Raw genomic sequence first — 13,407 nt, 5'->3', positions numbered from 1 at the left:
GCGTCTTTAGTATGCTGTATTTTTTATATGTTATTATGTATGTATGGTTATGAGCCACCCTGGCTAGGGGCAGCATATAAAGTTAACCATAACTATACCACATTGCGTAGGAAGTTGGTGCACCACCTTATCATGAAAAAATTGCAAGTATGGAGAATAATGCACTAAAGCTTGAAGCTCACTTACTCTGCACGTGGACATGACTGCGACAAGGAAAACAACTTTCTAAGTAAGATACTTTAGAGATGCAGTGTCAAGAAACTCAAACGAAGATTGCATTAGTAGGTAAGAACCACGTTGTGGTCCCAGGGGACCGGAGGTTTGTAAATTGGTGCATGCAGTTGTAAGAGGCCTTTCATGACTTTGGAAATGAGTGGATGTATAGAAATAGGTGCACTGCCCACTGGGTTATGGTATACTGCAATGGCTCTGAGATGCACCTGCATCAAAGTGGCTGCAAGGCCATACTGAGATAAATAATGCAGGTATGTCAACAGATAGCTAAGCTCATATATGAAGGGATTTAGATTGTGAGGTATGCACCAACTGGAATATCTTTTCCATTTTAAAGAGCAATTTTGTCTTGTAGAAGTGTTCCTCGCCTAGAGGCATATATCTTCTATTGGTCTAGGCAAAGCACAAGGCATTATGACCGTGCGTTCAACATCCAGGCTGTGAGGTTGAGGGACCGAAGGGCTGGGTGGAGAAGTTGGCCCTCCTCCTGAGGCAGGAGACATCAATCCACCCCAAGATGTATCAAGGGCCTCATGGACAGTTGTATGAGATAAGCGTACCACATTTGTCTGGGTCACGCCGTGCGATGAGAATCATGGGGTTTGATCCCGCTGAGTTTTTGTATGGTCCTCACAATAAAGGGTAAAGGAGGGAAAGCATACACAAGGCTTGTCCCCCAGTCTAGCAAATACAAGATTTAAAGCTGTTAATTCTTTTTACTGCCATGACTGAGAAGTTTAAGAAACCTTGAGGCAATAAAAAAAATTTTTGTGTTGATGCCAAAAAGGCTAAGTAGCAGTAAAAAGTGCTGTTGTGAGTCACTGCAAGCAGTGAGGAGACGAGAAAAATCGGGTTTGATGAAAAAATATAAGAGAAACCATAGATTTGTCCATGAGTTTTTGTATAGTCCTCACAATAAAGGGTAGAGGCCTGTCCCCCAGTGCAGACAAAAAACAGATTAAAGAGGATTCTGAGGCAATGCCCGTGTGGAAACTCCTGCACATGCTCAGTAAAGCTCTACCAGATCGGAAAGACAAATCTGTTTGGTGCTGCCAGATGTTGTCACCCACAGATCATGGCTACTTCATACTTACTGATAGAAAAACTTACGTGCATATGTCATGTTCACCCGTAAGTTTACCCATGCTGAGTGGAGGAGGAGTTGGGAGGGGTTTGGTCTTATGAACATAAGATCTGCCATACTGAGTCAGACCAAAGGTCCATCAAGCCCAGTATCCTGTTTCCAACAGTGGCCAATCCAGGTCACAAGTACTTGGCAGGATCCCAAATGGTATATAGATTCCATGTTGCTTATCCCAAGGATATGCACTGGATTTCCTCACGTCCACCTAAATAATGGTTAATGGACTTTTTTTTTCCAGGAACTTGTCCAAACCTTTTTTTAAACCCAGCCAAACTAACGGTTTTCACCACATCCTCCAGCAATGAATTCCACAGTTTAATTATGTGTTGAGTAAAAAAATATTTATTTGTTTTAAATGTATCACTTAGCAACTTTATTGCATGTCCCCTAGGTCTTTGTTCTTTTTGAAAGAGTAAACAATCAATTCATGTTTACCCATTTCACTCCACTCATTATTTTATAGACCTCGATCATATCTCCCCTCAGCCATCTCTTTTGCATTTTTTCCCAAAAGGTTCTGCACAAAATTTAACAAGTAAAACTGTAAGGGGTCAGTTTCAGTAGGATAATTTTCAAAAGAGAAAATTGGTGTAACTTTTGCATGTATTTTGTGTCTAATTTATCTGGGCTCTTACCAAATTACCCCATAATGAAAGAGTGTGGAGTTTATCAGGTTCCAACTAGAACTGAACAGAAGGTGATCAAGGAAGCCTTAGATATTAAAATGATATTTAAAAAAATAGGAGTTTGTAAGCAACCCTGGTGCCTCTTTCTTTTTCAAAATACAGAAGATTCATTTTGGATGACAGACATGCTTTAAAAGAAGTTCATGCTGCACAGAAAAAAAACCATTTCAATTTAAATATGATCAACTTCTCTCATAGCTACAAAGGAAATAGTTAATACCGCACCTTCTGAGCATTCAGACATAATCAAACCTGACATTTTCATCATACTGGGCTGGATATGCCGAGAACCAGTGAAAAATGCATCTTCATCATCTGCTTCAACCTCCTCAGTTGTCTTCTGAGTATCTAAAATGAGACAGAAAAAAAAATGTTCAGCCAAGGAGCCACACTTCCAACAAAACACTTTCTCATTTATATTGAAAAAAGACTCTCTGATTTGTCGTGTATCAGTCACAAGTTGTCACTATGATTTATCAAGGAATAAGTACCAGATCTCCCGTTATGTAGACTGTCATGCTGATCATAAAAGAGAAAAGAGAACCCCTAGCAAGGTAGAGGGGAGGAAGAAGGGGAAGAATAGTGGTAGAGATGGATTTGTTAGATTATGTTTTCACTAACTCTCGCTAACTCACTCGTGCCTCTGAATCAAATATAACAGATCAGTATGCTCTGACTGCCAGCATGTAAATATTACTCAACATAGAACTTGACTGAAGAAAAGAGGAAGAATTCTTAAATGATTCACTGGTTATCTAGAGTACAGAGTTTTCAGAGCTGTGTTCGACCTGAAGAAAACAGGAGTCTTTTGTAGGCTTTGCTAGGCATTAAAAATAAAAAAAATAAAAAAAAGTTATAATGCATGACCATTTGAGACCTCACAGTCATTTTCTGAATTATCTGGCTCTGTATCATTTTCTGTGTCTACCTGCCGAGTATAATGTGCAAAGTACTTTACCCAGGATCAACAAACACAACCCTACAATTTGATAAAAAGCGGTGGCTACAGCATGCACTACTAAATGCACCATCTCAGAATACATTCAACAAACTAATGTACATCCTAGGGTTGAGACCAGTATCAGTACCTGGCACTCTGCAGACAAGGCCATTCCAAAAAAAATATCATCATCCATATCCCATATTGCATGCATGTTGAACATGTTCTGTATTACCTATAATTCTGTCATGTAGACAGTACAGATCAGAAGAATATACAAGGATTTTATGATTCATTTAAAAAAATAAAAAAAGTGCACTTGAAGGAAAACTGCTCTCTAATCAGACATTATATGCATGGTAGAAAGCATATGAGGAATATAACTATATAGAATATAGAGAATATAACTATTCTATCATATTCAATTTTTCAAGATATTATGCAACACTTTAAAACAAACATTTCCCGCCTCTTGCAGTTTTAGCCAGGTAAATCATTACCCTCCTAAAAAGAAACAAAATTAAATTAAAAAAACAAAACAAAAACAGGCAACACAGAGGTGTTCCGAGCACAGGGCTTAATCTTAGCTGGGTATTACTGCTATTCACAGCGACCCTGCTAAGTTCAGCCAGGAAAAGACTGTGGTGAACAGCAGGGTCTAAAGTTATCTGGGTAACTTTATGCAGATAACTTTAAACTTAACCGGGCATATTAAACGAGATCTGTTTCCCCCTGAATATCTCAGCCATAGTGACCCGGGTAAGTTTACCGAGGTAAATTGTTGCGCGCTGCGCCATGGAACACAGACCTCATAGTACTGCCTTTCCTCTTGATGTTCACAGGAACACTGTGGCTCACTTAAACCAACTAGAGAGAAAGAAATAAAACATATCCAGCCTTTACTGCAGTATTTAAGTGTATCTCAGGCCTTTGCAAAACACTGTTCCGACAGCACCGTTACTTTTAAATTTCATCTTTTCCTGGCCAAGAATGACAAATTAAAGGAAAATAGGGTTCAAGGAGAAATTTAAAATCACTCGAGATTATGCTTTTTGTTCACATGTACAAGAAAAATGTGGAGTAAAGAGCACAGATAAAATTAAGAGGAAAGAATGTGTGGCACAGCGTCGACTGTTCTGGTATCCAAAACAACTCATCTATTTATTTGAGGCAATCAGGGTAAACACAGTTTTTAAATTTCAAGTGAACAGAGTTGATCTGGATAACAGAACAGTCTACGCTGTGCCACACATTTTGCTGACATGTGCCATATGCAGGCCACAGCCCTGTCACCAGATGGGTTTGTGATTCACACATGGCACAGTGCTAGCCCCAAGGAATTATGGGGCGGCTTTTACACAACAGTTCAGGATCATTAATAAATACATAAACCAGGGGGCTTCTTTACAAAGAGATGCGAACGAAGAGTAAAAGACTTCTATATCAGATTTTTAATAACAGCAAAGACTGCTGCCAACTTTAATTTTTTTTAAATATTTAAAATAGATATGAATTGTCTCTAGCAGGGTCCTTAACACTGGGACATTTCTCTTTGGCCTGGCAGTTTTCTCTTGCTCCTTTGGACTTCCAAGCTCGATCAGGACTGGTGTCTCCTGGGCTATGGCTCCATTAGCAACTATTCATTTTTTCCTTCCGATTTTTAAATCAAACCCTTCCCATCCTAGCCCAGTCACTGCAATGACAATCCTCGGCCAGGGACCAGAAATGGTCGCTCCTTCCAGAAGCGGACTTGTGTGCCCCTCAAGTATGTTCAATTGCGTAGACTCCCTTCCCCCTTGAACTGCAAAATACAACTCTGCAGTTTCCCCAACCCTAGCTGGCTTGAAGAGTAGAAGACAGGCTTAGGGATAAAACCAAGATCTCTCATATGCAGTGCACTGCAGCTATCTCACTGGCCCCCTGAGACATTTTTCAGCTGCCTCTGGAAGTGACCATGGACTTCCATTGAAAAGCTGCAGCATTACAATTTTCTTCCCAGTACAGATGATAATCAAACACTGCTTCATCTGCCTGGGAACATCAACATGCATAATAAGGCCATAAGCCCATTTGGGCAATTCTGATTTCGGTAAAGGGCCTTGGATAAAGGCTTATTATGGACTTTTCCACAAATCCTGGTTCTGTGCACTTTCCAAAATGTATTGGTAACAACGGCCACTGTCAAAATAGGTCTTATTTCCTGTAATTTGAAGCTCTGTTTACCACACAACTGCTCTCATGGAAAATACTTAAAAAGTAGGGAGGTCAATCTCCAAAGCCATTGCTATGGGTAAAAGAGCATTTTACTAGACAAAACAGGCTCTTTGAAAACGTATATGCAAGCACTTTTACCTGCACTGCAGTGGAAGATTTCCCAGAGCGAAATTAGGTCGGGGAGAAAAGAACACGTGTAGCTTAAGATCCTCAAAACCGTGTGTGCACTTTTGGTCAGAAAAAGTATAAGCAGAGTTGTGTACCTGTTCTCCAAGGACAGCAAGACGTCAGTCCTCAGACATGAGGTGACATCATTTAAAGGAACCTGGTATGGAATCTGACTTCAAAGTTTGTAGAACTTTTGACATTGACTCAATGCACGCCTTCATGCCATACATCCACACGGGGCAATTGTGTTGTCAGCATTGGGCCCCGTGTGGCCCAATGCTGACAACGCCTCTGTATACCCCCAAGAACACTCAGACTTCAAATCACCGTGATCTGCCAGTTTTGAGCACTCCAGCAGTGCCCAATCCTCAGTCAAGGTCTCCGAGATGGGGGCGCTTAGCGGTTTTGGCCTGGACCCCAAGAACTCTCATACCCGCTGTACTGGAATTACCAACAGGTTGGTGGGCATTGATTGATTGATTTAACATTTTTATATACCAAAATTCATGTAGCAAAGTTTCATATCAATTCGGTTTACATTATAACATTAAACAGGCATGACCGAATGCAATTACATCGAACAGGTGGATAAACTTGGATCAAGTAAACTGGGGATTAAAGAACAAAGAATACAATAAAGAATGAGGTTCTAGGAAGGACCTGGCTAAAAATAAAGGAGTCACAGTTCAAGGTGCACATATTTGGAAAGATTGAGCGGAAAATTGTTATGGATAGAAAGCTTGTTCGAATAGCCAAGTTTTGAGTCTCTTTTTAAAGGCGATAGGGCAATGTTCTTTCCAGAGATATGGTGGTAGAGAGTTCCATAGCGCGGGGCCTGCTGTGGATAGAGTACGTTTATTTAATGAGGTTTGATGGTTGGGGCGAGGAGATCTCCTTCCGGGAATCTCCTTCCGGGAATGGACATTGGTACCAGCATTGGTATTGGTGCCAATGCTCTCTGGGAATCGGCATCAGTGGCAGTGCCTAGCTGCCAGGCAGTTGAAGGGTCTCATGCAGCAGCTTGAGGATGGTCAGAAATGGCACCTGTGCCCTCAATACAGAGGCACCCAGGCCCTGCAACATCTTCTCCAAGACCTGATTTTTTTTTTTCCCTTCTCCTATTTATTTCTTGGATTTGGGTTCCCCCTAAAAAGCACATTTTCTCTTTAAAATAGTTTTGGGGATTTTTTTAAAGTGTATTTTGTAAACTCATATTTTTGAATGAAAATCTTGTCCAATCCTGGCAAATACTTTCAAAACAATTAGACAGAACTGGACAAAAATTCCATCTATTTTCAACATTACCTGCATCAGCAGACTGCGATTTTGATATCAGAAATTCTCGTATCTTTTCCACCCACTGATAAAGAATACTGTCACCAAGATTCTGCCTGGAAAATGTATAAAATGCACAAAATAACAGTGAGTAAAAGTCTGCAAAGCAATGTATATTGCAAAATGGAAACAAGAAAGTATCCCTCATGCTTTCAATAGGATCACAAGAGCAGACAGGGTGCAGAAACAGGATTATTCTTCTAAAGGAAACGTAACTTCTTTAAAAAATTATCTTCTAGTAATTTATGGTAGGGTTTTTTTTGTTTTTAGAGAGAGTGAAAAATAATTGATGAAAAAAACGAAAAGGCATCTTGTTTAAATTATCCCACCTGCTCCTCTTCACTTTTCCTTCTCCACTTTTCCTCCGTTTTAACCCGTGTGTCCACCCAACACCCTAGATAGCATGCTAAGGTAGCTTGGATACCTTTGCTGGTGCTGAGGGCCAGAAGGAAGTCTCCTCCAATAATATCCATCAGTGCTGCTCCATGGCTGCCACAGGAACAGTGATCATTTTCCCTCCCTCCCTCCCTGGGCCAAGCATGGTATCTCTGCAAAATGCTCAAGCTCCAAGCCTGGCCTGTAATTTACGGACAATAACACTCAAAAAACATGGTCAATTCTCTGATTTACAAGAAAGCAATGCTGCAAACCTGAGTTAGAACAAAATATCAACATGGTGATGCTCCCAGCCTCAGGGAAGCAAAAACCACCACTCACAGAATGCTCCCAAAGCTGAACTTTCCACTCTAGTGAAGGTTCTGAACTACCACATGAAGCATCAAATGAAAGAAAAAAACAACCCTGAACAATTTGGGGGTTTTTTGGTTCATTCCTTTCTTCTATTCAATTTAAAGTTTGTAAAAAGTGTCAGATGGACAACATTGATTTATCCAAAGAACACGTATAGTATGATCACTGCTATGTCAATTTGCTACAGTCTGACTCTGGAAAAGCCATCTTAAAAGGCTAAACAGTATTCATTCCATGTCCAGTGTACCAAAGGTCTCACTACTAAGAATCATAACTCTGCATTACATCATCATGATCATAATAATAAATAAAATAGTGCCTGTAGTAACAAAAACATGTATTCACTAAAAAAAGAATGATGACAATTTCAAAGCAAGAAAAGTGTAAAGTTGCATCTGGGGTGCAAAAGTTCAAGGGAGCAGTATTTGGCGGGGAGGGAGGAGGCAAGATACTGATGTCCACCAAAACAGGAGAGAGATCTCGGGGTGATTCTATGACCTCATGGTAGCAAAACAGTACAACAAGGAAATGGAGAGACAGTGAAAAATGCTAGGATGCACAGGGAGAGGTACTACCCAGTAGGGGGAAAAAAAAGAGGAGGTAATGCCATGCCTGTACATTAGTGAGATTGAATCTCCAAAGTGGAAAAATACTGAGAAAAGTTAGGGACCCCCAGGAGACAGGAAAATTTTATTTCCTTTTTTTTAGTTTCTTTAATTTTTTTAGTTGTTGCTATGTTGTTCTTTTTTGTCTTTTGTCTTTTTAAATTTATATTTCATTGCTTCTTTTCCCTTTTTGATGTTCTTTGCTCTTCCCCTCCCTTTCCTAGAAACATAGAAACATGACGGCAGAAAAAGACTGTATGAGCCATCCAGTCTGCCTATCTGTCCAATTAATTTAGCATTATAATTCTCATCACTTCCTTAGAGATGTCCTGTATTTATCCCATGCTTTCTTGAATTCAGATACTGCTTTTATCTCCACAGCCTCCACAGGAGGCCGTTCCACACATCCACTACTCCATACACAAACACGTCCTAAGATTACTCCTGAGTCTACCCCCTTTCAACTTCATCTCATGACCCCTCGTTCTAGAGTCTCCTTTCCACTGAGAAAGGTTCACCTCCTGTGCATGGAAACCTTTGAGATATTTGAATGTCTTTATCATGTCTTCCCTATCTCGCCTTTCTTCTAGGGTATACATGTTTAGATCTTTAAGTCTATCCCCATATACTTTAGAACGAAGACCACTGACTGTTTTAGTATCCTCCCTCTGGACCGACTCCATCCTGTTTATATCCTTTTGAAGGTGCGGCCTCCAGAATTGTACACGGTATTCCAAGCGAGGTCTCACCAGGGACCTATGCAAGAGCAATATCACCTCCCTTTTTCTGCTGACCATTCCGCTTCCAATGCAGCCAAGTATCTATCTGGCCTTTACTGTTGCTTTATCCACCTGTTTGGACATCTTAAGAACATCAGATATAATTACCCCCAGATCCTGTTCTTCCTTTGTGCTTAGAAGAATTTCACCTCCAATACTATACCTTTCCCTTGGGTTTTGGCAATCTAAATACATTTCTCTGCATTTTTAGCATTAACTCTTAGCTGCCAGACCTTAGACCCATTCCTAAATCTTTGCTAGATCCCTCATATTTTCCATTCTTTCCTGGCTGTCCACCCTATTACAGATTTTGATATCAGCAAAATACAAACCTCTCTCAACAAACCTTTCGTTATGTCTCTCGCAAAAATGTTGAAAAGAACCGGTCGAAGGAGCAATTCCTGAGGCACACCGCTAATAACAACCCCTTCCACGGAGAAACCTCCATTTACCACTACCTTTTGTCATCTCCTACTCAACCAGTTCCTAACCTAGTCAGTCACTCTAGGATCCATACCAAGGGCACACAATTTATTTATAAGTCTTCTGCGAGGAACCATGTCAAAAGCCTTGCTGAAATCCAAGCACACTATATGTCTAGCGCTCTCCCTTGACCCAACTCTCTGGTCACCCAATCAAAGAAATTGATCAGATTCATCTGACAAGATTTACCATTGCCTCGAAACCTGCAATCCATTGGATTCCAAAAATTGCCCTATCCTCTGTTTTAGCAGCAATTCCATTAGTTTGCTCACCACAGAGGTCAGACTAACTGGCTTGTAGTTCCTAGCCTCCTTACTTCCACTTTTATGAATAGGAACCACATCCGCCCTTCTCCAGTCCTCTAGGCACTGTCCATCCCCCATCGGCCAGGAATTCTTCCTCCCGCCCACCATGCCATGCTTTCCCTCCATATACACAGTTACTCTGATATATTAAATGCATTATGGAACAAAAATGTCTTCAATACCTTTTAAATGCCAGAGTATCTGTTAGTGTCCAAATAAGACCAGGTAGTAAGTTCCATACTCTTGGGTCTGCACAGAAAATGCTCTTTCCTAAGTTTCAGCAAAGTATACATGATGTATTGAGGGAACTTCAAGAAATTCTTGCTGGGATAATTTTAAAATCCTAGAAAGTGCATAATTTATTTTTATTTATTTATTTAAAAAATTTTTCTATACCGTCGTTAAGTTAAATACCATCACAATGGTTTACAGAAGGGCACGATAAAGAGAAATATGGTTGGTATAGATTACAAATTACTTGTGTGCTTTCATAGTACGGTAACAATGTAAAATAATAAACTAGGTGTGTAAATTAAACCTGATTGTTAGGAACAAATTATGTAAAATGTGCCCTGTTTTGATCCAAGGCACACTAGTATTTCTTAATTTGAGGATCAATATTGTAATCTTAAAATCAATTCTCCATTGAACAGGAAGCCAATGTAAGGAGGACAAAACTGGCTTAAATCCCCTCTTCCCTCCTAAATATCTCTAAATATCAAGACTTGGGTTCCATAAACATTACATGTAGCCAACATGTTCCCCTATATCATAAATACATAAAATCAATTACAAAAATACAATCTCCAGATGAAAAGCGTTACTACGAGATATTAGTTACAGCCTTCTACTCAAATAGCGAATGAGGTAACCCTGAAAAAGGTCAGGATCATTGCAAGCAAGAATCTAATAAAGACTTCCATACCAGAAGGAAGGAGGACATCCGCTTGTGTTTAGCTGCTGTTAGAGAAGCTAAGCGGTAGTATGTATGTAACTTTTTAATAACCTCTGTGATGCTGGGCAGATGTGATACCGTCCACCGGGTTGCTATGACACTGCGCGCTGCTTTAAAAGACCTGAACGCAAAATTTCCGTTAATGCTTGCCCAGCTCAGGGGCAGGCAAATGGAGCAAGGCCACCTCAGGAGAGGAAGTCAACGTAACACTTAAGATTTCACCCAGCCAGGAGAACACCGCACTCCAGAAAGGTGAAATCCGTTGGCAGCTCCACCATATATGAAAGTATGAGCCTGATTCCCCGTATAGGCGCCAACAAGCAATGGAGAGTTGAGGGTATATTTTACGGAGTTTGTCTTGGGTGAGATACCATCTGTAAATCATTTTATAAGAGTTTTCCTGTATTTGAGCCGATATAGAGCATTTACTAGCCGTGTGCATAATTTTTTCCCCAATCTTTTTCCCCGAGTTTCCGACCGAGGTCGGCTTCCCATTTTGCAGTATAAGAGAGGAGTCGTGGTTCTGCATCAAAAAACAATTTATACATTTTTGATATAGAGCCGCGAATAGAGTCGGAATTCACATACAAATATTTACCATGCTTACTTTTATACAAGTCTGCAGCAAAGGAGCTCAGTCAACAGGAAAAGAAGACCACACATGCTCAGTTTAGCGTGTATACACTATTTAGTTCACAGACATTATGAGCTCATAGAAGCTACCATTTACATGCTTGTATACATGTTCAAAGTGTACTCACACTACCATGATAATATTTTGTCGCTTGTTTTCTAAAATATAGTGCATTCACTGTTAAATGCATTTCAGCACGCATGTACATTTTTTTTGCAATTCACAAGCTAACATTCCTTATGCAAGATTTGTTATATAGGTCCTATTAAGGAAGAACTTTAAAAGAGTGTATTAATTAAACTATAATGTATATATTAAAAACAAAAGCCCCCCCAAAACTTACACATAAATTTCTTCCAGGTTGTTTGATAGTTCCAGACGGTCCTGTCCTCTAAGCCAAGGAGCACTAGCAAAAGAAAAATATTATAAATGATTCCTATAGAAATCCAATAGCCAAAAATACAATCCCCCTGTATACTGAAAGCAGAAGTAATATCTTTTTGACAAAATTTGTTTCATAAAAATTCCATCCTTATGTACTTGTAGTTGTCTCTTTGCATCTTACTTTTTAAGGGTAACTTTCCAACAGCCCACATAAGCTGAAGTCTGTGAGTACTATTTATATGCAGACTTAGAACATTCTAGCTCCCTGAACCCCTCTCTACCTCTCACCCCCCCCCCTCCTTCCCTCCCTACTCTCTCCCCCCAGGCCCCCTCCCTCCCAACCCCCTCCTATCTTTTTCCTCTCTCCTTAGTCTCCCCTTTGTAACCTCATCTCAGCTTCCACTCCCAACCCCTTACAAGCCGTTCTTTTTATGAATCCTCTGTAAATACTGTAAATCATGCTCACATTATTCGCATTAAGCTACGTTTCTGTGTTCGCATTTATTCTTTTGCAAGTTACTTGTATATATGACTAGTTCCCTGTAAAGCGCTACTATGCCAAGTTCATGTTTTTATGTAAACCGATGTGATACTCAGAGTGTATGTCGGTGTATAAAAATATTTAAATAAAATAAATAAAATGTACTTATGTGAAAATTGAAAATATACATATAAATCCCTTTCTTGCCCCAAACACCTATTTAGTGTGCACAAAATCACGTTCTACATGTACTTTTATGCACACCAAGGCTATTTTCAAGGAGCCACTAAAGAGCGAAAAATCGGGTTTTTGAGTGCAAGTGCCTTTGAAAATTACCCCCTTTAAGTTTACCTTTAACCAAAATAGAAACTCTCCCATAACACTGCAAATAGTTTATTTGCAGTGATGCAGGAGCATTACACTGATTCCTCAGAGATGAAGGCTTTGCCAATCCAAAAAGCTAAATTGTAAGCATAACTTTTTTTTTTGCAAAATGTCCAAAGCGCATCAGTGGTCTATGCCCTCAGCTCATTAACCCACCACTTCTGATGCTTATGTTGCCTAAGCATCCCCACAGTTCTGTTTCCTAAGGAGGACACAAAAGCCTGTATCATTTAAGCAGACTCACAATCCTATTAACTACATACTTGAATGATGCTTTACAGTAACATTTATTCTGTGTTAAGCTTTATTAACAAAATTGCTGTTTTAAATTTGTTACATTATTTAATGTGGTGCTGTAAACTGTTTTTTGTTTTTTTGGTCATCAAGCTAGAAGCGTAGAGAATTTGTCACCAAAGGCAAGATTTTTCCTTATCAGCCCCCTACTCAAGTAATCAGGCACAGGGAGACTAAGATCTGGGGAAACACTAAGCATTTTGAAAGATGTTATAATGCTGAAGGCAAAAACCTAAGTGCTTTCAACCAGCCATCTCCTGCCCTTGTGGTGTCAATTTAATTTTTGCACACCTCGTGAAATAAAAGGTGGTTATGCTTGGAAATGATAACAGGAACTACGAAGTCAGAAGACGGTGCAGTGTGTGCTGCAATGAATTGCTTTTAGGAACGGCAACAAGGGCTGCTTACTTAAGCTGATAAATAGGTGGGGCTGCGGCTGGGTATTCAGGAGGGAGGTGTACCTGAAAGAAAAGTGAAAGAAGATTAAAATAACATTTATAAAAAGGAAAAGATTGTTATGAAAATTTTAACTGCAGTCTGACCGGGCTGAGAACCCTCCAGGGTGAATTTCCACGGCCTACAAACTGCATGCTGGGGGCAACCTTTGCAAGGTTGGCAAATGAGATACCCTG

General features: G+C 39.9%; 1 protein-coding gene across 3 annotated transcripts in view; it reads right to left on the bottom strand.

The window, feature by feature from the left end:
* IMPACT (impact RWD domain protein) overlaps positions 1-13,407 on the bottom strand; it is a 53,857-nt gene that overhangs the window by 24,332 nt on the left and 16,118 nt on the right. For all 3 annotated transcript variants that reach the window (XR_003854791.1, XM_029591153.1, XM_029591152.1), the window contains 4 exons: positions 13,184-13,236; positions 11,576-11,638; positions 6,692-6,777; positions 2,290-2,412 (listed from right to left, as the gene is read on the bottom strand). Coding sequence is in view for 2 of the 3 variants with exons in the window: in XM_029591153.1 (XP_029447013.1) it covers positions 2,290-2,412; positions 6,692-6,777; positions 11,576-11,638; positions 13,184-13,236 (325 nt within the window). In the remaining variant the exon portion in view is untranslated. The remainder of the gene's footprint in view (positions 1-2,289; positions 2,413-6,691; positions 6,778-11,575; positions 11,639-13,183; positions 13,237-13,407) is intronic.

The sequence above is a fragment of the Rhinatrema bivittatum genome, chromosome 2 (genome assembly GCF_901001135.1).
Source record: "Rhinatrema bivittatum chromosome 2, aRhiBiv1.1, whole genome shotgun sequence".
Taxonomy (NCBI): Eukaryota; Metazoa; Chordata; class Amphibia; order Gymnophiona; family Rhinatrematidae; genus Rhinatrema; species Rhinatrema bivittatum.
This window is presented reverse-complemented; position numbering and strand designations above follow the sequence as displayed.